Source organism: Agelaius phoeniceus, chromosome 8, assembly GCF_051311805.1.
Source record: "Agelaius phoeniceus isolate bAgePho1 chromosome 8, bAgePho1.hap1, whole genome shotgun sequence".
NCBI classification, from domain to species: domain Eukaryota; kingdom Metazoa; phylum Chordata; class Aves; order Passeriformes; family Icteridae; genus Agelaius; species Agelaius phoeniceus.
Window position 1 is genome coordinate 27,640,000 of NC_135272.1, and position 23,587 is coordinate 27,663,586.

Below are 23,587 nucleotides of genomic sequence, written 5' to 3' on the forward strand. Positions count from 1 at the left end.
ATACAACACTCCTCCACACTCCAAAGGGGCTGTGGTGAGTGCATTCAGGTAACCCTGCACAGCACTGTTTTGTGGGGGATGATGGAGCACATTTGTACATTGGTCCAATTTGTGATGCTCTAACTGGATGGTGAGAGTGAGGGGAAAGTGACCCAGAGCATAAGTCCCAATGCAATTTTGGATTAAGTTGACACAAAGTGACCCAAAGTAACTTTGCAATCTGGCTGGTGAGGTCTCAGCCATCATTATTCCTGGCACTGAGTGCCTTCTAAATTGAGTGAGTACTTGTGCTGTCTTTGCTTCTTCTGATGGATTGGATAAGATCCAGAATTACATTTGGATTTTGCTATATCGTGTTGTTTTGGGGTTTTTTTCCTTTTCTTTTTTAAGCTGCTAGAGCAACTGAAAAAAAGATTGTAGTTAACATGAAAACAGATGTAAAAGACTGGCACTGTGGCATGTGCAGCCTTAAGCTGTACATATTGGCAAGTTACTGTGTGTCAGATTTCATGATTTAGGCATAAAGGCGGCCCTTCAGTTAAGGCAGGAGGACAAAAATTTAAGCTTATTTATGGAAATAGGTATCTGAAAGGTTGGGGACTGCTCCTTCAGGCACAAACATTTCCTGGCACCTAAGGCAAGAGTGCATGTAAGTGGGTATGTTTTACATTGTATCTTAATGAGTTTTGAAAGATAAAGCCTTTGAAGATCGCCTTTGGAAGGTAGAGCACACTGGGGCTTGGGGAAAGGCACTGGGCACAGACAGAGCTGCCACTTTGTCTCAGCAAAAAAGACCCCCTAGAAAGTCAGGGAGATTTTGAACTGAGCGATGACTGGAAGAGATTTGAAAATGGAAGCAAAGAAACTTTTCTTCTTGGGTTCTGTGAAGCAGAACTCAGTGTATTTGCAAGTAAATCTGGCTTGCTTCAAAGAAACGTTTATCTCCATCAACTTCTGACAGAAATAACCTGTAGCTCTGAGTTTGGATGTGAGTAGCTTTTTGGGGTAGAAGAAAGGTGACGTATTATTATTTTCTCAGCCTTCTTCAGGTTTATAGTTTATTCACTTTTGGAATGCTAACACCAGAAATAAACACAGCGTTTTAATAAAGATCCATATTTAGTAAAATTACTCCTGGAGGTCGAGGAAAAGTTGACTATAATTCAGGTTATTCACAGTGAATTTGATTAGTTGAAACTAATAGTAGCATGAAGGACTGGATCAGGAAAGGGAAAAGGAAGCTCTTAATCTGCTTGTAAATTGTTTTTTTTTATATGAGGAAGATAATGTTCTCAGTTAGGGGAATGAAACATGATACTATTTTGTGGGTTGCAATAATGTTATTAATTTGGTGCTTGCAGTGCTTTTCAGGCATTTTTAGATAAATCCTAATATTTTCATGTGCAGTGTTTGAATGCAAAATATATTTCAGGAAAATTAACAACTTTTAAATTTGACATTAACTACAAAGCAGTAATTTATGTTGATAAAAATCTCAACAGTTTTTTAAAAGTAGAACCCCACAGAGATACTTTAAAATTGATGACAAATGAAGTTAATGTAGTTAAAATGAATTAAACTCCTTGCTGTTTAGAATAATATAATAATGTCTGAATTTTATTCCCAAAAGAGGAAATACAGTTGTTAAGTCCAGATGGATTTTTATTTTTGTTGGAGTAAGTTTTGAGACTAGTAATATCTTCTTTTTAATTTTTTTCATATTACTACCATAGTGCTGGATCCGAGACAGCACAGACCTTCTTTTTCTAAATTCTTTTAAGCCCAGTCAAATTAACAGTCCTTTATTAAAACAACAGTGTTTATTTTGAAAATTAGCAGTTTCTTATTGCATTTTTAAGAGTTGGAACATAAACACCAGGATAATGTAAAATATAGAGAAACCAAGGGCTCAGTCCTGTCAAGTTATTTTCAGGTCTAACATGGTAACTGCCTCTGACTATAGCCTGCCTAAATTTCAAGCGATGCAGCAGGAGGTTAAGCTCTTCAGCAGACTAAGTCTTCTTGTGCTTGATCTTTTTGCCTTGCACTGAGGGCTTGCACCTTGGCAGCCTTTGTGGTGCTGCAAAGGATGTGTGATGAGTTGATTGCATCCGAAACCTGAGTGACAAAGAGAAATGTCAAAGGATTCAGTCCATTTGTTTAGGTGAAGATGAGAGGCAGTTCAGCTATTTTTGTGTCAGTTTAAAGCTTCTCAGGCCATAAAATTATTAATCCTATAGTGCTGGTTTGTTCTTTTCTGTGTTTTGCCCATTGGCAAATTGTCTCTAAGTTCTGGGCCCTATTTTGCTCCACTGGTAGGGGAATAGAATTTGGCCATCTTTCTCCTTCACTCAGGACTTCCATGAAAATAGATGGGAAACCAGGAGGGTTACTACCAAAATAAATCTTGGTTTGTCTCAAATAAGCATAATGCTGGGGGAAAGTCCCATTATTGAGTATAACATAATGCATCTCCACTTGGAACAGATTATCAAATAATTACCGATGCTTTTGCAAACAAATTCTAGGTTGGAAGGGTCCTATGTGAGGAAAATGAATGACTTATAAAGGGGTCTGGATCATGGGGTGAGCTGAGTGCAAGCAGGCACTAAGGGTTTCTATGTGGCCAAATTTCAAGTTGCATATATAAAAACTATGGTCTTTAAACCACAGTTGAAGCAAAGGGTGCCCCATCATATGAAACAGTGATTAAAAGTGTCAGGCATTAACTGGTGAGCAAGAATTGCCACTGCAGTCATGGATAAAAGCTTTGTTGTGATTCCCAGATACAAAAATAAAAGGGTATCAAGTAGAGAGGTTATATTTTCTTGATGCTTGGCGCATGTGTTGCATATAGTGCAAAGGTGAAAAGATATTGATGAATTGAAATGCATTGAGTTGGAAGTCACTCCTGTGAGTAAAGATGTGGGGAATGTGGTGAGCATGGAGTACAAGGAGCACAAAGTGCTTGGCTTAGCAAACCAAATGTCAGGGAAGAACTGATCATAACAGGCGAGTCCTCTAATATATTAGACAAAATATTGGGAATACATTTGATAAGAAAAAACTCTCTAGGCCAGTAGTTGAAGCATGTTTGATTCAGTTGACCAAGCTTATTAGACATAAAATTAAATTATTTTCAATGAATTGTGGCTACTTCATTGGTTAACAGCACTGTGATTTACTGCATACTGCGTTGTTCTGCCTTTGCTAGGTGCCTGGTCTTTTTTCTGGTTGGTGAAGAAGTTGTTCTGCTTCCTGCCAGAAGGGAGCACAAGGAATTACTTAAGCAAAATAACAAAAAAATGTTACAGCAAGAAATGCTGCTGAAAAAAAGGGGAAAATGAACTTGTACTCTTGTGTTACAGATTCAGTGGTTCTTTCCTTTGACTCCGTTGGACATACAATAGGCTCAGGTACAACATTGCCTTCTTCTCTATCTCCCACCTCATGACAAGGCTTCTACTTAATTGGACATGGTAGCCATGTTGGGAGGCAGGACACTGAGTGAGACTTCTGTGGTAATCAACCACCTAGCCAAAGAGTAAATAGGTCCTTTCCTAAGTGCAGTGGGAGTTTTAAGAGCCTTAGTACGACACAAGGATTAACCTGCGGGACTCTTCCCTTACCCAGCGAGGAAATGACCTGGACATGTGTTGATGATGCAGTTTGTGCTCCTCTTCTCATGTGAAAGGCATTAAGATGATGTCACCTACCAGCTGAAGAAAAACTGTTTCATGCTACTAGGATAGTTTCCCAGCTAAACAAACAGTTGAGTTATTTGGGGAAAAACATGAGGAATGCTTCCAGGAAGGAGAAGACAAAAGAGTCATAACTAAACCAATAGAGCTGGAAACTTTTTTTTGGGTGGAGATTGACCAGCATTATTGAACCCCAGGGCAAATCCTTCCCAATCTCATTTTGTTTGGAACCTAAGTGTGACCTACAATGAAACTGAACCAGAAATTAAAAATTCTTTTGTGCTGGGAGCACTTCACTGGATCAGTAACTCTCCATTTGGCTGTGTGTAATGTGCAAGCTGCAGCCATGACACACCATAGTGAGCATAATACTTGATGAAATTCAGTTTATGGTGTGTATATAATGATATATGAAGTGCAAGGGAAAGACTAAGAATTGCTCCTATAACTTTAAACCCCTTAACACTTAAAAGATGGGGATATTTATTGTCTTCCACAAAAGACAAAACCTTCACTTGGATTTTTTTTATCTTGCTTGCCAGCCTTTCCTCTTAGGTTGATAGGGGGAACATGCTGCCTTCCAACATAGCACCTGTCTTCTGCCTGCACTCTTTGAAAGAGAGCCTGCTGCCTGACACTAACATTGAAGCTTGAACACACATCTGATTTACTAACCCCTCAACTAGTGGTAGTAACTTACTTTGTTTAAAACACCTCAAACTTTTTCTACTCTCCCTGTATGTCCTCTAAAACTTCTATCTGGAAATAGATCTAATCTTAGTGCATGATCTGATGTGGGAGTATCTCTAGGGTGCCAAATGGATATGTTGTTGTGTATATGGGGGAAAGAAACCCCCTATTAATTCTCTCTTACTAATTAATATGTCATAGCTGAAGTGTGTTGTTGCCTGTGTCCTGTATTGGGTGGTGGTCTCTTCAGTCTGCAGAAGTAGGGAGGAAGTTGCATAGGTTTGAGATACCCTTGCTTGAATTTTAACCACAGATTTTGTATCTGTGGAGTTAACGATAAATGTTTCCACCAAATGGAAAGTAAACTTAGTGATGAAAAACAGTTCAACTGCTCTGTGTCTTTTGGAGTTCTGTTAATATGGAGGGTGGGAGACAGGCTCATGTGAGCCATGCACTGCCTGGGCCTGTTTTAAAAGAACTGGTCTTTGTTCTGCTTGCATTTTACAACTCAAGCTTGGATTGGTTAGGAATTGAGACATCTTTTGTAAACCCTTTCACTGCAACAAGACTGACTTCCTTCATTGAAGAGATGTGAAGAAAACTCATATATTTGAGAAAGGAGGCTCAGAAATGCCCAAGAAAGCTGTATGTTTATTGGTCTTGTGTTTAGTACTTTGCACTTACTGTGCTGCAAGGTTCACCTTGCTCTGAACTGGTATGTTAAATAAGATGTCAAGATGTGTGGTATCTGTCCAACTGAGGGATAGCTTTCCTTGTTGAACAGGAAGGAGAGAGAGAAAAACTGTGGCTATTGTGATTCCGCTGTCCATCCCATCTCACCTTGCTGCAGACCCAGGAAAAGACAGAGCCCAGAAAGAACCCACAGAAACCATGGCAGCTCCAGGCCCAGCCATTCCCAGTAGGTGATGTTTCAGCTAAAGTTACATGCTTTGAAACATAAAATTACATATACCTTTTTTTTAATTAGTCAAAACCAGCTGAGAATAATAGTCTCCCTGTTAAGATTTCATGCTGCTTAAAACTGGTACTTATATTTGCATATTAAACAGCTTAGAAGTGCATTTTAGTACCTGTTAATCATGCCATGTGAAGGGCAATGTCTTGTTGCAGCTTCTGTATCATACTTGAATTGACTGTCCTTCTTAACTTTATCCCACATGCAAGTCTCAGTTTTTAGAAATGCTGGAAATCTGTCCTTATGCAACTCAGATTAATGACACTGTCTAGGTTTTTCTGGATAAACTTTCTGAACTGAGTGTTCAGAAGCTCATCTGGCTATGGAGCTTTAAAGCTATAGAGCTTCATAGGAGATTATTGGGTAGAGGGCATGTGAGCCAAATGTGTTTTGAGTGAGGCTGAACCATGAGGTTCATGCTGTGGTCCAGCCTTCACAAGTCCAGATGTTTTTGTAATTCTCTTCATGGCTGTCTGTTCCCTTAAAAGATAAAGCTTGAGCAGCTGAGATAAGTGTTTGATATTATGTCTAGGCCAGTGTTTCAGCTGAAACCATTTCAGAAAGAAGGGTGTCATGCTCTGAAGTTGGGGAAACAATCAGGACACAAGATGTTTGAGGAGACCTAGTTTCATTCACTTGCCATAGTCAACTAGTGCTTCTTTTATTTTTTTCTTTCCTCTCTAGTTACTTTGTTTTACTTTGTTGCTACCAAATCAAACTTTGGACCTTGAAAGTTAGATTTATACCCCTGCTATTTTTGTTCAAGACTTTTTCCTACCTCCTGTGTCTGACAGCAAGCTAAATTTTTCTTCTCTAAGCCTTGGATAGGAGTGCACTGGATGTGCAAGTTTCCCAGATGCTACTGTGCTTGCTGAAAATACTGAATACCTTTGGGCTGTAGGTTATGCTCGTGTTTGATTGCAGTACTGACCACTGATTCATTGCAGATGTTCTCACTTGCAGGCTTAAAACGTGCTAGTTCCAACATTACAAGAGAGCAAGTGTTATCTAGGTCTTGCTCAAATTGTTTTAACTCTTGTATTAACTCAATACTTGTATTAACTCTTCTGGATTCCCAGACTTTGGTTTAGAGTAGCTATCTGCTGCAGCTCATGTGCTTGTGACAGCCCACATGTAAGACCATGCTTCCAAATGCTGAGTTCACCCTGATAGTGGAGTAATCATCTGAGAATTTAAATCTGTGCTTCTTTTGGAGTTTGCTCTTAGTGATTCCTTAAGTCAAAGTCCATAAAACATTTTGGGAAAAGCTGTGAGAACTATGAAGGAAACTTTCTCTGTTCCATACAGCTGCTGAAGATGCTCAGATAACCATTTTGTGAAGGATGAGAATAACCCTGTGTCTGTCCTACCAAATACAACTCCAGAGTGAATTTGGTGACTGCTTGCCTATGTTTTGGATGGAGGCCAGGAATAGAAATGTGTCTGAATGAGGTATCAAATCTATAGGGTAGTGATAGATTCCTAGCATAAGAGAAAAACATTGGTGACTTGCAGAAGATTCTTTGCTGTTTATTTGATTTCTCAATTATATTCTGATAGTACAAATGTCTACAGTTGCACACTCTGGTATTTCCTGGATTTTCAGGTCAGTGGTAATTAACTTTAGGCATTCTTAGTTTGAGGGAAGCAACTTTAATGTTTGGAGCTGATGTGGTTCTAGAGTGTTGGGGTTTTCCACCCAAATTGCATTTCTGTCTTAGCACTATGTGATAATGATGTGAAAGAAGAGATGAACTTACTATGCTGTATATTTCTTCATTCCTGTAAGGCAGAAAGAAAAAAGGGAAATACATGTATTTTCTCTGTTGGTTTTAGTGGCTTTTTTCTGCAGAAATGCTTTTTCCTTTTCATTCTTGATTAATGAAGTTCTACTTCATTCTTTATTTTTCTGAGTGTTGACTGTGGGAGCTGCTTGAATCTTTGCCAGTGACTGTCATGAAGCAGTTTCATAGTCTTTATGTGACTTTGCCAGTGTGTCCAGTATCATCATCTGTCTTCTTATTAATGCTCTATTCCTCCAGTTGAAAATACAGCTGTGAATGATTTGAGGTGCAAATGTCAAGAAGTGGCTTAATGAATGCCTCAAATTAAAAATATTTCAATGTGATTTTTCTCTCTCATGTGACATCTCTGCATCAAATCAGCACATCTTGTAAGTCACTAAAAGCCAGTATAGATTACTGGTTTGTTACTATTGTTCTTGACTTTTATTAGGAAATACAATAAGCTTTATAGAATAAAGAGTATGTTGGGAGACTCAGTAGGGCAGCATTAACTCCATTTGCCAAGTGGACTCATAGCAGCAAATGGAACAACTGTTCAGCAAAGGCTGTAGTGTGGCTTGAAACAGATGACTTCCTGGCAAAAGTGAAAGGGCATATGCAGATCATAGGAGGAAATTTTTCATCTTCCTATCAGAGTCTTTCCTAAATTCAGCTTATAGCAGTCAGTTGCTTTTCTACCATTGGAGGTAGCTATAGTTTTATTAGGATGTGCAGATGTAGACTGATGAGGTGAGCTTCTGGTGCTGGGCTGCACGGGCTGAGCACTTCTGCTCCTTCTGTGGATTGTTACAGAGCAGAGAAAGGCACCATGGACTGGGCTTTGTCTTACCAGTTTTCTTGGTGTTTTTCTTGATGTCACTTGGCAACCTGCAGAAAAAGGTTGGTAAATGCATATGCAAAAGCTTGAGTGCAGGTGAGAAGGAAACTGAAGCATAGACCTGCATGCAGTCCATGCAGGGCTGTGCTGAGAAGCTCAGGTGGCCTCAGCTGTACCCCTCCTGAACTTGCCTTTGCAGTCTTTTTTATTCCCTGGTTATTTAAATAGAAGATAATGTTTTCACCAGTAAATTCCATCTCTGAAGAGGTTAAAGTGAAAATCCTAAGGAAAGGATGTAACATTAAGTCTTTGTTTATCCAGTACTTTGATTGTTACTCAGTAGTCCTGACTGCTATTTTTTTAACCTTGCAATAAAAGCTTTCTTTTGTCCTTTTCAGTTGATCCATTTAACATGACTTTTTTTCATTAATTCTTTCTTGTCTCTCGAGTTATAGCAGAGTTATTTTACATTGGTGAACTTTTATAACTGTCCATATGTGTTTTCTTAGTCCAAGGTGAATGTGATGTGTTTGGCCTTTTTCATTGCAGAATAAGTTATTTTACTTGTGGCCTTTGCTGCAGATGTAGATCTTGCATGTGAATAGTGACCAGGGCTTGGCTCATATAGATCCTCAATTCTGCAGAGACCAAACTGCACTGGACAGGATGAAATATATCAGGGTGGTCTGAGCATCCTTGATAGGACTTCTGTCTCTTGAGAATCATACTGATTTCTTTGACAAACCCAAACGTTTTGAATAAAATAGCAAAATTGAATCTTCTGCCTTCCGTGCTGTACTTGCAATTATCAGTTAAACACAGAGCTAGAACTGCATATAGCCTGTCTTTAAAAAAAGGTTTAATTTTCTATTTCTGCTTCTTTATAGCTGTATTGGCTGCAGATACAAGAGGCAACTTGAATACTGGCTAGATACTGTACACTGGACTTTATGGCTTCCTGGGTGGTCTGCATGGAGTTTTCAGACATGAAACAATGCATCTCTCACTTGCAGCCTGGTAGCTGGATTTCTATTGGATTCTTTGGAGGAATTTCCATGCTAATGCCAACATTGAATTTGGCACAGGATTTGCATAATTTGTAGAAATTGCTATGCTTGGCTCTATTTCTGTTCATGTAATCCCAATTACATGCTTTATTATGAAATAGTTGTCAGTTCTTAGATTCTAATTCAGTTCTGATCTTCCTGGAAATGTAGAAATGCATTTTGGTTTTGACCTAAGATGACCTCTTGTTCTTATAATGCAAGATGGTTCATGATGAAACTTCATTTCCCCTGTTCACTTCTGTGCTTCTGTGCACTGCTGTACCACCTTGTCAACTGAGATCTGTGGGTCCTTAGCACAGGTGATTGTGATCTTTAGAATGACTTGTGCTCTTCTAATAATGTTACTTTTATCCTTCATGGGCCTTTCAGTCTTCTCTGGGCTGATAATATGAAGTTTTGTTCAGATTACTCCATGATGTTCTTCCAGGGGATGCAAACTAAGTTCTTTATTACCTTTACTCATCTTTTGCCTTAAAAGCAGATCCTGTGCCACAGAGCCATAGAAGTGTCTGGTCTGGAAATTGGTGGGTCAGACATGGCCTGGGCTGGATCAGACCTACCAGCATGCTTATATGTGAAGGGAGTTCTCCAGACTGTACCTGTGAGTGGCTCTGCATTGTCCTTCAGGGCAGAGACCCCTAAGGATTGGGGTGCTGGGGGAAGATCATCATGATGATGTTGGTGGAGGCCAACATCAAACCACACTTAACATGGCCAGCTGGTCCAAGCTGATTTTTGGTGGAGAAGTCTTTTTACCTTATTCTCTCTGCCTATTTTGTTCTATTTTCTCTAATATTCCAGCACTTCTTTATTCCACTACACGAAAAAGAGGAGAAATATTTCTGTATATCAAGTGGTTAACTTGGTGAGTAAGGCTTTAAACTAAGGTTATGGAAGGAGGAAGCAACCTGTAAGGGCACAGAGGGGTGGCATGAGTGCCAAGGCAGGCTATTGCCACCTCTATTTTCAATGGAGGAAAAGGTAGGAATGGGATTGCCCCTTTCTTGAGCTGTGAACTATGTGATCAGTTCAGTTCCTCTCCTGTAATTGTCACACCCTGACCAAACTGTATTTTAGATTCAGTTGTACTTTGATTGTGTGGATCTGTGTTTCATCTTGTTTTAATTTAGACACATAACTCCAGACAAGGATTCACTTTTCCTGCAGCTAGGCTCTGTGTGTTTGGCTTTCTTCAGATATTTGGGACTTTATCTGTCTTCTGTGAATCCAGGCTACTTCCAGCCAGCATGTGGGCAGACTTTTGGCCCCTGTATTTGCAGTGATACAGGTAAATGACACTGGAAGTCTGTAGCAGGACTCCAATTTTACTAAAAAGGAAAATTACTTTGAATCTGTAATTTTGGAGGGTCCTAGTGTCTTTCCTGGGGAAACAGCATGTGATAGAGATTGATTTCTAAGCTAATAGTAATGCTGACTTCCAAAAGTGCCCATGAGAGTGAGATGGCCCATGGTGAGGGCAGCATTTCTCTGCCTGCAGTAGCTTGCACATCTCACCTGCCAACAAGAGGAAGGGGCGTGGATGCTTTTGGTTTGATGTTATAGCCTGAAACTGTACTTAGACCCTACTGAAAATCAAGAACATACCCCTGCATCTGGCTTGAAACCAGAAATGTTGTTTTGTTCTGTAATACTTGTTTTTGGAGGTGCTTGTTGCAAGATAGTGCAAAGTAATTTCAGTGAACATGAAAACTTAAAGCCTAGGGAAGGTGAAACGGTTGTGACAAACAGAAGATGAATCTTGTGAAACACTGCAGTGAAGGTCTGTCCTTAGTGTTTAGCTCATGACTGTGTTCTGGTGCTTTGGTTGCAAAGCTGATGAAGTGCTGAGTTAATAGAAAGTCTAGGATGTTGTTGTACTTATGAGGTGATGTATCTCTTATTGCATTTCCTCTTTTTGTATTTCCTGTTGGGAAGAAGGTAGTGTTGGTTTGAATGAGATAAGACTGATGACAGATGGGTCTTAAAAAAATCTTTGTGGTTGTTTCCTTAGTACAGATGTTAGTTTTGGGAGTCTGAAGGGTTAATAAAAATTGAAGGCATTTTTCTTTTTACGGAGTGGATACCTTCCTATGCAAAATCCTACTGGCGGAGGAGGTGAGGTTGTACAGGACATAATTTCTTGTGGGAGGAATAAACTGGGAAGAAATTATGAGGAAAGCAGCACATGGGGGAAACAGAATTTGTCAGTATGTGAAGAGAGGAGGAGAGATGCACAGGTGGAGTGGGGATGGTGGGTGGCACTCGGGTGCTGGCAGGGAACAGACACTATGTGCCAATATCAAGCATGCGCGTGTTCTGCAGCTTCTGTTACCTAAGTGATGTCAAATAGAATACTTCCCTTGGCTCAGGAATTAAACCTTAATGGGATTGAAACCAATGGCACAGTTTACATTGGCCAGTCTGGTGCAATCATTGTGTCTGAGGTACATGTTTAGGCTTGGCTGTTCTGCTGATCTTCAGAGGTAAACTACTGCACCAGAAATCCTAGGGTTGTCTCATGAGAAAAGTAATCTTGTATTTCCACTGAGGTCTTTCTAAAAGCTTATGAGCTTATGAGATTTTTTTTTCTTGTTGTTTCTTTTAATCTCTGATTGAGTTATCTTTTACTTCTCTGTATTTTTTTTTATTGTATAGCTGTGAGACCCGGGGGTCCTCAGTGTGAGGAAGGCCCTGAGCTTAACCCAGAAGAAGAACACCGCACCTTTTCCTTGTGTATCTCATGTGAATTCTAATAGTTTTGATTTTTGTATCCAGTGTTTGATTTACAAGATCACAATATATTCAGGGATGCTGTATTTTGTATATGAGTTGCAGATGTTCTGAGTGATTTTGTTTCTGTAGCTGTCCCCTGTTCATGGCATAAACTGACTTTGCAGTTTTATACTGGACAACACCTGAATTTTAAGCATTTTTGCCACTGTGAGTGGTGAAAACCTTTCTCTTGAAAAAGAGCTGCTTGATTATGAAGTTGTGGGTTGGAATAGACAAGGAATGAAGAAAAATTTCAAAGCTCTACACATCAGATCTTAGGAGGAATGTTTTTCATACAGTTTAGTGTCAAGATTATTTGTACAGCAAGCAGGAAAGCTTTGTTTATCACTGCCTAAGTGGTTTTAGTAATACTTTTTATCACTCTGGATAGCTTGCTTAATTCTGGTGATTTCTGAATTAATGGTTACCCATGTGTTCTCTTGCTGTGGTATTTCCTGGAGACTGAGAAATGTTAATTTAGGAATACTTTGGAGTAACAATAACCTGTTAACAGCTGCTATAAGGACTTGCTGCTGTTTGGTTTTGGTGCCTTTTGCAGAGGAGACTCTTGCAGCTTTTATGATATTGTGTCCTTTGCTTTTGTTTTCCAGAATATGACAAACTGGGCTTTCTCCTGAACCTGGACTCAAAATTGTAAGTAGAACAGTAGGATTCTTCTTCATTTCTGTAGTTGCAGCTTTCTGTTGTAAGCAACTTTTATGTCACCTAGGCAGCTGGCTCACTAGACTCTACACTTCTTCCTGGGACAGCCAAGTCCTGCAGCAACCTGGCAATTACAGCTCCTTTCCTTGCACTAGGCTTTGCAGGCCAGCTTGGATTGTGGTTCACTGTCATTAATTCCTTAATAACTGATCAAGAGTCTATAAATACCCACTTGAAGCCACGACTGTCAGTCTGCTTTAGATATCCTTCTCTTAACCTTCCAAATGAAAAATGAATTACAGATGTGAAAGCAGAAGAAATGTGAATCTACAATTTGCTGGGATGCTTAAGAGTTTATATTTCCTTCCTACTTGTTCCTTTCAAAATGGATATTACTATTTTTGTTGATGAAATAGAGCGGAAGGAACCTCAGCACAAGGCAGGGACCTCTTGCTATGTCAGAAGGACGCTGCAGTGCCTGAAGGATGAAGATGCTTCTCGTGCTTTTTGCCTTAAATCAGTCGAATTGAACCTGGGTTGCCGAACACTAGGGGTCAGTAGCCACCCTGTTTCTGGGGTCAGCAACCTGACGGAATTTTTTGGTATTGGGAGCAAAAACACTGCTAAAAGCCTTCTACTTAAAAGGGTCCAGAACCAATCTCGTGGCTTTGAATGACTTGAGAATGCATCCCCTGCACAGCATGTCATGTCAATATGAACCCCATTCTTAATGTTTTGAAAATATCATTGTACCTATAGGGTGAAACAATTCAGTTTAGTGATCATGAGCAGCCTGTGAGCTTCCATAATGGAATAAAAGCTCCTAAGTGTGTTGGGAATTGCTGCTTGCAGGAGATGAGAAAGTCTCTAGGTAGGAACTTCTTTTGCAGATGCAACTGGGTACATAAACTCAGTTGTATTAACATATGGCAAAAAGATTTCAGAATGCATATGAGAAAGAAGGAATATTGATTATTTGTTTATTAATTTTCCTCCAAAGGTTCTGTATCTTGTTCAGTGGTCAGGAAGGATAGCGTTGAGTGCATGAATAGCTCAAGGTTTCTTTCTACTCTCATTCAATGTAGTGTTCTACACAGTTTTTGTTGCATGCTTTCTGGAACCCATGCTGGTGGCATATTTACCCATTTTCTTTGTTAAATTTTCTGTGTTGGGACATCCTAGTGATTCAGGAACAATAGTGTGTGTACCCATAGATGAGATTCACTTGATACATTACCTTCAATTTATACATGTAGAAGTCAAAGCAAAAAGACAAATCCAAAATTGTGAAATGGGTAAAGTAACCTTTGAGTGAATGTCTGGGTGTTGGAGAGGGAAAATGTTTTTTAGGTTTTTAACTAGACTGATTGTTTTTTTCCAGGCTATTTCGGTGTATTTTGTAATGTCCAGTTTATTGAACACGCCCACTGACTGTCCACACACAGTTGTCATCCCGGTCTGTGCTGCATCCAAACCACTGCTTCAGTCTTCCTCTTCCTTCTCCTTCTGCCTGCTCTGTCCCTTTCATTGTGCTTTTAGCAAATCCCTTGAGTCTTCTGTCCCCTCCGGCCTCTGTTCCATTCTTTTTCCCCTTCTTTGCTGATTTACCTGTTTGATTACAGCACTCCAAGGCACAGTCTGCTTTTTCTTATCCTTCAGCATGAGGCCAAGTGAGGTTTTTACCTGCTAGAGGGCTTCCAGAGCACTGATTTATTTTCTTAAAACCTACCCATTATAAACTCTCCATTGGTTTGATTAAAAAAAGATTTTGTTGACTATTTAAAAATATATATTCTAAATATCCATGTTTATTTTTCAAAGTCCTAGAGTTAACTTCTAGAAAGAGTTGTAACAAAATCAGCATGATTAAAATAAATACTAGAAGTTAGCTTAAGGAAAAAGAAAACAAGTACTGTATGTAGGTGAAATAACTTCTTTTTTAACTGCAGCCATGTTAGGTGTTTATTTTTGGGGTTTTTTTTCCCTTTTCTTGTTGTGGTTGTTTATTTCTCTTGTTGTTTCTTCTCTAAAATTAAAGCTGATCCTGCTTTGAGAATAGAGCTGATGACCTGCAAACTTCACTTCTGGCCTGAATTATTCTGGATTTTTTTCTGTTCTTTCTTTTATTTCTTTTTAATAACACGGAAGACAGAAAATGGCTGAAAATACCAGAAAATGTAGGAAATAAATTTGGGAAGAAAAATGGCTGATAGTGTAGAGGATTAGCTACCATTCTACCAGTTCACCTTTGTTGGTCAGAAATTTTGTGGTACCAAATTTCTAAGTACAGTCTGAATTCAATGGGACTTGGTGGTGAAAAATACTTGCTGTGACTGAGTCAAGATGGTACCATCACAGAAGCACTTTCTGGTTAAAAAAAATGCTTAGAGTTGAAAGGGGTAATATGTTCTGCACTGATGACTTTACTGGCCGAAATAATTGAATTGTGTCTGTTGTTATGATATAATCACTCTGGTGGAATCTTGCCATAAATCATAACTTTATAGGGTTCACTTAATTGACAGCATGTGAGAATCTTGTGTGACTTGAAGCACTTAGGGCAACAATTAGTTTTCTTTGCATTCTTTTTCTTAATCTTTCATTTGCTCAAAACCTGTTGCTGGCTGTGTCAGTTGATGTCATTGAAACTAATGGCCCACAAGACTAACATTTTCTACAAAGGTAGATCTGCATTACACCTTAAGTGCTCTGACTTGCATTTTGGATGTCATACAAAGGAAAACATTTGACATAACTAAGTAGTAATGTGTCCATTTGCCTTTGCATCTTTGCTTTTTTTGTGCATTGCTACTTTAATGTCCTCTACTCTGCAGTTGTCCAGGGCCTTTATTCAGATATAGTACAGTCTGCTCTGGTTACAGGAGTGTAATGGTTTTGTTCTCCCTGAATTCATGGAAATGCTAATGAAACCAGATTTGTTCACTTTGGAAGGAATTCTGTCAGAAGCACTTGAGTAGTGTTTTCTGTGGGAGCTGAGAAATGCCTGGCTGTAATTAGGGAGGCTGGCATCGACAGGAATCTCACCTGTGAGGGGTGGCCACTTTTAAAGATGCTGTATGGAGGCTTCATGGAAATAACAGCTTCTGACCAGTCTTGTTGGAAAGAAGAATATTGAGGTGGAAGATGCCTGAGCCTGGGAAAGCTCTTCTTTAGAAAGTCTAACAGCTTTTAAAGGGCAGGATGGTATCCAGGTGGAGATTGTTAATGACACATAGGGTGAATGGAAAGCTGAGGACTTCCATACACAATGCAGTTTATGAATGAGTTGTTCCCTTAGTCAAAACAAGACCTAAGTCTCCTTACGACCAGGTTAGTGAAAAAGATCTGTTGCAAGAGGAATTTATCTTTTAGTTATGTTTGTAATAACCATAACATCTTTACCAGAATTAGAATATCAAAACAAAATATGCACTAAGTATAGAAACAGGCCAGTTGCATCTGTTTTTCCCTGCTAAAGAGTTTTCCCAAGCAGCAGGAACCTTTTTAAAACCTGTAAGGATAACATTTGCTGGTTGTGCAGAGAAAAATGCTTATACAAAAACTTTGATACAACTCATAGATTTTCATTCTCGGGGGGGGCAATAGTTCCTGAAGAACTTAAGGCTATCAATCACTTTGGTGACTCAGCCAGTGGATTACTGGGTGCCACCAAACGCCAAGATTTGCAGTCACTTCTAACATCTGTGCTTGGCAACGAGTTGCATGCTTTTGTTATTATTAAATATTTATATTGTAGTAGTTCTTTGAGACTGGCCAGGTCTTAGAAACAAGAGTCTCATTCACTACAAATTCTGAATCATTCCCCAAGCAGAATCTATGTTTGCATTGAATTAAATGAGATTTCCAAAGGAGGATCGTGAACGTGGAGTTAATTATAGACTGTATTTAAGGCTTATTAAGTGGGCCAAGCTGAAGGTTGTATTGTCATTCTTCTGTTACTTAGTACTCTCTGAATGCTTGGTTTAGTCACCTTAATGACTGCTTTGAGTCTGCCTTGGCAGATGGCAAGTGTAGGTTCACTTGTGTTGAGCATGTGAAAAGTTCCTTTTTTGTAACCCATGTTATTTGGGGGCTCCTCCCTTGCATTGTGCTTCTGTGCCACCTTTCCTTCCTGCTCTGCTGGTGTGTCATTTCCTCAGTGGGATGGAAGCTTAGTGACTGCTTCTGCCCCTCTTTCAAACTCATCCTTCAGAAGCTACTTTCATAGAGACGTCAGCAGGTACAGTGGGGGTTTGATGCTTCCAACAGAGAAAAGTTCCCCTTAGGAACTTGGTAGATCTTTTGACCTTCCACCATAGTCAGTTCAAAACCTTGGATGTCAAAATCTCACTTAATGAATGATGGAAAAATCTTACCAGGATTTGACTTTGGGGAAGAACCAGTCACTCATAAAGTTTAACAAATGTTAGGCGATACATGTGAGTTTCATGGAATCATTTTGCACTCAAAACAGGGGGTCTTATCATTTTCTTTCAAGGTAGGAATAGGAAAAAAAAAGTTGTTGCTCTTCTCAATTGGAAAAATGGTTATATGATCACTATAGTTAATCACAATAATATAATATTAACTTATATGAGTACACCCTATTAACTATATGATATATATTGTATATTGCGTACTTTGGGAATCTTTAGGCAGAATTTAACTAAAAGAAGGAATATTTTTCCAACAGGCTTTGTCTTTTGCTAGACATTTTGTAATGTTGTGTATTTACATATTTCTTCAGTATAGAATAGATTGGGAAAGTGCAACAAAGATTTTTTGAATATTCATGATGATTTCAATTTTGTATTAAAAAGAAAAGAGAAAAAAATTGTGTCTTGTGGGGGGGAAGGCAGAAATAACAACCTTCACCCTGCAAACTCAAATGAAACTTGATCTAGACTTTGAAAAAACCATAAAAATGGAGGGAGTTTGGGCTAGGGAAACACACAGATTGGGTTACTTATGTTTGTTGAAATTTCTTTACTTCAGAGCTTTAATAATGAAGAACTGAAACAGAGCCCCTTCCCCTCATTTTCTTTCTAGGCTGGGAGGCTGCTTTGAAACTGTTTGTGTCTTTGTGTGGTACTTTGCCATTAAACACTGTAAAAATAAGCAGTAAACGTGTTGGAATGCTGGACTTTCCCCATGCCTGGTGCTGTGGGATTTCTTTCTGCCCTGTGGGTTTTTTTCAATTTGTCTTTTTGTATTCCTGCAATCCTGAATGAGGGACAAAAGAAAAGAAGTGAGAAGTCCCAATGATATCCTGCCCTGTCCAAGACTAAGAGTGTCTCTCACAGGCTAAGTGAAAGGATTCTGACCATCACATGAAGAGTCTCCTGATGCTTTTTCTGAAAGATTATTTAAAGGCTTAGCATGCTTTATGACACTGGAAATTTTTTGGCAATTATTTATTTCTCTTTCATTTTAGATTTTTAATTCATCTCCTTCTACCTAATCTCTTCCATCCTGTACCAATTGTTTGAGCATTGAAATAGTTAAGAAAACTAACCCAAGCTATTTATAGCAATTCAGTTACCTGGCTGTTTGTTGTTCATCCATTGAGCCTCTCCCACATTTGGGTGGGATGTAACTGCCATCCCTGGTTTTGGTTTGCCCTTCTTAATTCATTTCAGTTTGTTTCAATTTTGATCCTTTGTCATTCTGATAAGGATTTTTTATGTGAGTCTTTATTATGTAACTTTGGGATTCCTGTGTTAGACGCAGTCTCAATTGATGAAGAGGAATATAAAAATTATAGAATTCAGAATTGCTGGCAGCTTAGATAGAATTGATTCATTGCTTGATTTGTTAAGTGCAAACAAAGTCAAGAACTTATGTTTGGTGCCTTTAAAAGGGCCAGTTTCCTGAAGCTGGAAGTAATTATGAATCAAACCATGTGGGAAAAGCATGCAAAGCAAGAAATATGAATGGCTGGGCATTGTTTAGACCAGTTTTATACTGTTTGCCCCAAAAGTTCAGTTTCATAAGAAAGAAATGCTCATGGAAAAATAGTTTTATTGAGAGTATAAGGGGAGACAGTGATAATGTATTAATAGAAAAGGTAGAAGTGTGCAGTAAATGCAGAGTTTTGTTCAGCTTGGATGAAGGGAAAAAATGCTCTCCTTAATATTAACAATAAAATTTCAAGCAGTAGATACCAAAGTTTATGTGCTTTAGAATTGGTATGTCTGGATAAGATTTTTGAAAGAATTTCTGAAGAAATAGCAGAGGACTTTTTGGACTACTACAGAGTATTAATAAATCTTCAAACACTAGGGATTCTCCATATCCTTGGCAGAAAGTTGAAGTGCAAATATTTTAAAAGCAAAAGGTAATGACTCATAATCTTTTCAACCCATTTTTGGTTTTGAGATCAATAGCACATTTGCTAATATGAGTTTCCACAGAGAAAAAAGAAGTAATACCTATAGTTCCAGTTATTGTGCACACTAAAAAATGAGCACTTTTTAAAGATGGGCTTGTTTTTCATGTGAGTATCCATGAAGGTGCCTGCTATGTGTGAGATTGATTTCTTTCTTGATGTTTGTCTTAGGCCTAAGTTTGTACATTTTGTGTTCTTCTAACCAGGCAGACAACTTGCATAAAACTGGGAAATCTCAGTTCTTTTTTCCCCCTTTGAATGTGGAAGGTGAAATGCTTACTTTGCTTGTAGTTCTTCACCACAAGTAGCATCAACCTAATTAAATGTTTATTTGTTTTCCAGGATTGAATATGGTTACAACTAGTTACAAGTTTCTACTATTGTTGTTCTAGTTCTGTTGTTTGTGCAAAAAATTTTACAGTTGTTGCATTTACAGAAGGCTAAATTTGCTTTAGTAGCATAACTCTGTTCAGGGAATATCTAATAGCTCATAAATGGCATGGAGGTCATCATGTTCCTTTATTTTCTTGAGATAAGAGTGCATTAAAAGCTACACTTAATTTTCTTCCTTCAGAGATCCTTTTTAAAACTCAGAGACAAAATATCTTCCTAGAAAGATCTTTTTCTTCCCTGAATAACTTCAAAAAATTGAATGAATTGGGCTATCTAAGCATTGGTTATTCGCAAAACTTCAGTTAAAGAGATTTTGGTTTTGATAGAAATTTATGCTAAAACAGTGGCATTCGTCATTTTATTCTGATCTTGGTCATAAAGAGCAAAGCAGCAGCACACATTGTGGAAGCAGTGATGTGTTGCTGCCTCTATTGAATCAAAGCAGTTATGAGCTTATCCTTAAACTGATGCAAGAGCTTCCTCTCTTGAAAATCCTGAAGGTGTTTGTGTGATCACCAAGCATCAACCCTTCTGTGCCTGCCTGCAAGGCCAGCAAAGTTCCACCTCCAGAGGGAAACCTACTTCCCTTTGGTGTTTTCTTGGAAATGTTGTAGGGAGCCCTTATCAGATGATTGAGTGGGAATCAAGTGTATTCCAACAGGTGAATATTGTCTATTTTATCAAGCATTCCTCTGAAGCTTGTCACTTAGTCTGAAGCACACACTTGCTATGGTATCCAGACACAGCTCAGTTGTCAGCCCTTAATTTATAAGCTGGCTCTGAGGAGGTTTTGTAAATGGAGTGTATGGGAAGAGACATATATAGTATACTCAGTCTGCCTCTAATTTTGTTTTCTGTATTGCTATCATGTGACCAGAGACATCAAAGCTTTGCTGTCTGCCTCATTCTGCAAAGATTGCCATACATAAATTTTAGAGTATGTAGCAGGTCATCAAGGCAGGGAAGAGTTTAGTGGAACAAACACATACAGACTTCTTGTGTGCTGAGGAAGGACAGTAAAACCAAGACCTACTTTTAACAGCTGTGATTAGCATCTGTTAGGTAAGAAAACAATGTCTTATTATGCTGTGAGAATGGAAGAAGCCTTATTGTTGTGCTTGGGAGCTGTCTAGCAGAAGAGAGGAATGAAGGACACTGGAGGAACCCTATTAAATATAATCCAAGAGGTATTTTATTTTACTTGGTCTGTTCTCAGTCTTAAGACTGGAAACCTGATAGTAAGTTGTGATGAGTAAAGACCTCTTTATTTTATTGTTCAAGGACTGAAGGACAAGGTAAGTTTTGATTAGATTGATAAATTTAGGATGTGCTTTTTCCTTCAGGAAGCATGATGTTGCTGCTGGCATCCTGGAGAAATCTGCACTGGAGAAGTACTCCAAAGGACCCCAGACCTGACTAGGACTGGTGGAAGAGGTGATGGTGTGTGATGCCCATTGCAATAAACAAGACATGATGAAGGCTACTTTGCAGCAGGAAGGTTAATGGCAGCAGTGTCTGATGTCACATGTTTGGAGAAGGAGTCCTATAACAGTTGTTGCTGTAAGATGTTTTTGAGGTTATGGGTGTTTAAATAAATTATGAGGCTGAGGTGAGGTTTTCTCTACTTGCTTTTGAGAAAACCAGGCAATTAAATTAATTTTAATTAAATACTTTTTACTCTAACATTACAGAGAAGCTCATGTGATTCTTTCCCAGTTCACAGCAGAAATGAAAACATGGAGAAATGCTACTGCTAACACTAGCTTGCAGCCCCACTCTTGTTCTAAGAAATCAGAATCAGGACTACAAAGGGAGGGACAGAAAACTGAGAACATGTATGTACTGTTCCTGCCTTGTCTGCCATGCAATCTGTTCCAACTCATCAAAGAATAAACTGAAAAGCCAACAAACAGTGTTTTAAATTTCCATGTTGAATGTGTTTGAATAATTCTGGTTGATTTCAGACTTCTAAATTTCTACTTAGAAATATCTTCTCCCTGGCTCCTTAAAAGAGTTAATCTTGAAGACCTCAAAGCTGTGAGTGGTGTCCTGTACAGCTGCAAAATGTCAGGTGCCTTCCTCCTGTCCCCTTTCATCTTCTGTTAGTGACTCTTTCTATATCATCGAAGGCAGAAATTCCCAAAGGTGGTTGTGTCACTGGACTGTTTGAGTCAGGGACTCTTGATCTGTACAGGAGTCAAAGCTGCATTTTAACATCTTGGAACTTGGCTCAGATGATTTTGTCAAGTGTTGCTGTTTTGGTGAATTAGCAAGGAGAGGATAGGGTTGGTCCTGTTAGTTAACAAGGGAAACCTATGGCTCAGCCTTGGAGCTCTCCTTTAGCCTGTTCACCAAACAATTTGGAAAAAAACATTTCTCTCTTTCTGTCTCAGAGCCATGAATAACCAGCTGATCTAGGGCTGCTGTTCAGTGGAGTTATGATGATACAAGATGAAGGACAGTCAGATTAATTGAACTATTCACAGTTCTTTGAGACAAACTTTATTGAGTTCTCTGACTCATGGTGCTTACCTATGGCAATTTAGGCACTTGGTTAGGCAGCCTTTTCAGACAAACAGCTGCTCTTTGAAGCCAAGGAAGGAAAAAAAAGGCATTTATCTTAGCAGAAGAACATTCACTAGAACAATGTATGGAGTAAACAGCAGGTCTTTTTTGATCTTAGTGATTCTGCAGCTGTTCTTACTGTTAAAGGTTGCTGCTATTCTCTATTTTCCCTAAAGCAGTTTGGATTTTGTTTAGTTTTGTGAGGGCACTTTTAGTCACAGTAACTGCAAGGGTTCTTCCAGGACAGGGTTGTGCTCTGTATTTACAGCAAAGTTTCTGGAGGAAACATTTTTCCTCCCGTAGCGTTCTTCTTCTTAAGGTTTCAGTGTGGTACTTACTAAATTAATTGATGTCTGCTTGAATTCATGACATCTGTCTCTAATATAGGTCAGTGGAGACAGCCTTTTTTGGACTACTGTTTCAGAAAGAGGAGTGAGGAATATTCAAAACCTCATGACTATATACAGCATTTTTTAAAACTACTGTTAAACCACATTCCCCAATTGTGAGGTCACCTCTGCATACCATCTAGAGCACTTTATTCACTGACCAGTGGTTTTTTTCTCTGAATTTCAGTCCAGTCTGGAGAGGGGGGGAAGCACTCTTGCCATGTCAAGTTGGCTTTTTCTTTTGTTTAGAGGAGTTAAGTTGTTATTTTTTCCCAGGCTGTCCAGACCTTCCAAAGAAGAGTTTAAAGGGCAGCTTTTATCACCCTTAGCCCTGGAAAGTTACTGAAGAACTTTCAGTAAAGAAACTGAAAAGGGAGGATGTTGTGAAGTGTTCGTGTTAGATTTCCATCTCTGTCAGTTGCTGAGAGAGATCTTTCCAAGTGGAGTTCATTCCCCTAAGGTTTGGTGTCTTCCAGCTGTCTGTGCAATAGATCTGCTGCTGCAACAGAAAGGGTTGAACTTCTTTTGGAAAATACAAATGGCCAGACCAAAGACTCACCTGCTCCAATATCTTGTCTCAAAGTGCTCCCCTAGTTTAGGGAAGGAGAAAAATACACAATTGTGACACTGTCCTTGCTCCAGGGTCTCCTCTCCAGCTTCTGAGGGGAGGAAGCTTTAGGGTTCCCAAGTTAGGGATGTTGTTAAACCTCTTAATAGCTTTTGATCCCATTTATATATCTGGTGTCTGGTAACATACTGATGTGGAGAAATCTGCTTATACTGTGTGTTATACAAGTGCTTCCTTTTGTCTGTTTTACAATCTTCAGGGTAATTATGCTTGATGTTTCAACGATATGGGAAATGGTGAATAATAAATCATGGTTGACATATTCCATATTATTCTGCTGTGCTCTACACCTAGCAAAATGCTGAGTCCATAGCCTGGTGCATTCTACAATGAAATTAACTACATTTTTCTGAAGGAAGATTTGATGATTAAAACCTTAGTGTGACTGATGTTCTCATCTGGCATTTAGAACTGCTAAGCGCTGGATTTTGACACTCAAATCTACTAAAGTGTATTATCCACAGACATACAACTGTAAGTTTGGCTAGGCTGCTCCAGGAATTCTTAGGTGACCTTTTTTCCCCCCCACAGCTATAGGCTTTGGGGAAGTATCTTTGTTTTCAGATGTACTGATTCCTGTTAGTTTGAGCAGAGGATTCCTGGATTCTAATTGGATTGAATTATTTATTCTCATCTCTTTAGCACTTGTTTGTCTCTTCTGGACTTACACTGCTGAGTTCATTATACTATAAGTAGAAAAACCCTGTTCCCTGTCCAAAGAAAGCATTGCCTA

At 38.9% G+C, this 23,587-nt stretch overlaps 1 protein-coding gene across 10 annotated transcripts in view; it reads left to right on the forward strand.

The window, feature by feature from the left end:
- Positions 1-23,587, forward strand: part of ST3GAL3 (ST3 beta-galactoside alpha-2,3-sialyltransferase 3) — a 176,104-nt gene that overhangs the window by 37,197 nt on the left and 115,320 nt on the right. For 5 of the 10 annotated variants that reach the window (XM_077182426.1, XM_077182425.1, XM_077182424.1 and 2 more), the window contains exons 3-5: positions 3,369-3,416; positions 5,176-5,310; positions 12,440-12,482. The exons of 1 other annotated variant lie outside the window; for it this stretch is intronic. In XM_077182426.1, the coding sequence (XP_077038541.1) occupies positions 3,369-3,416; positions 5,176-5,310; positions 12,440-12,482 (226 nt within the window). Of the gene's footprint in view, positions 1-3,368; positions 3,417-5,175; positions 5,315-12,439; positions 12,483-23,587 lie in introns of those variants that run through there. 4 more of the 10 variants (XM_077182432.1, XM_077182430.1, XM_077182428.1 and 1 more) reach the window with 3 other exon arrangements.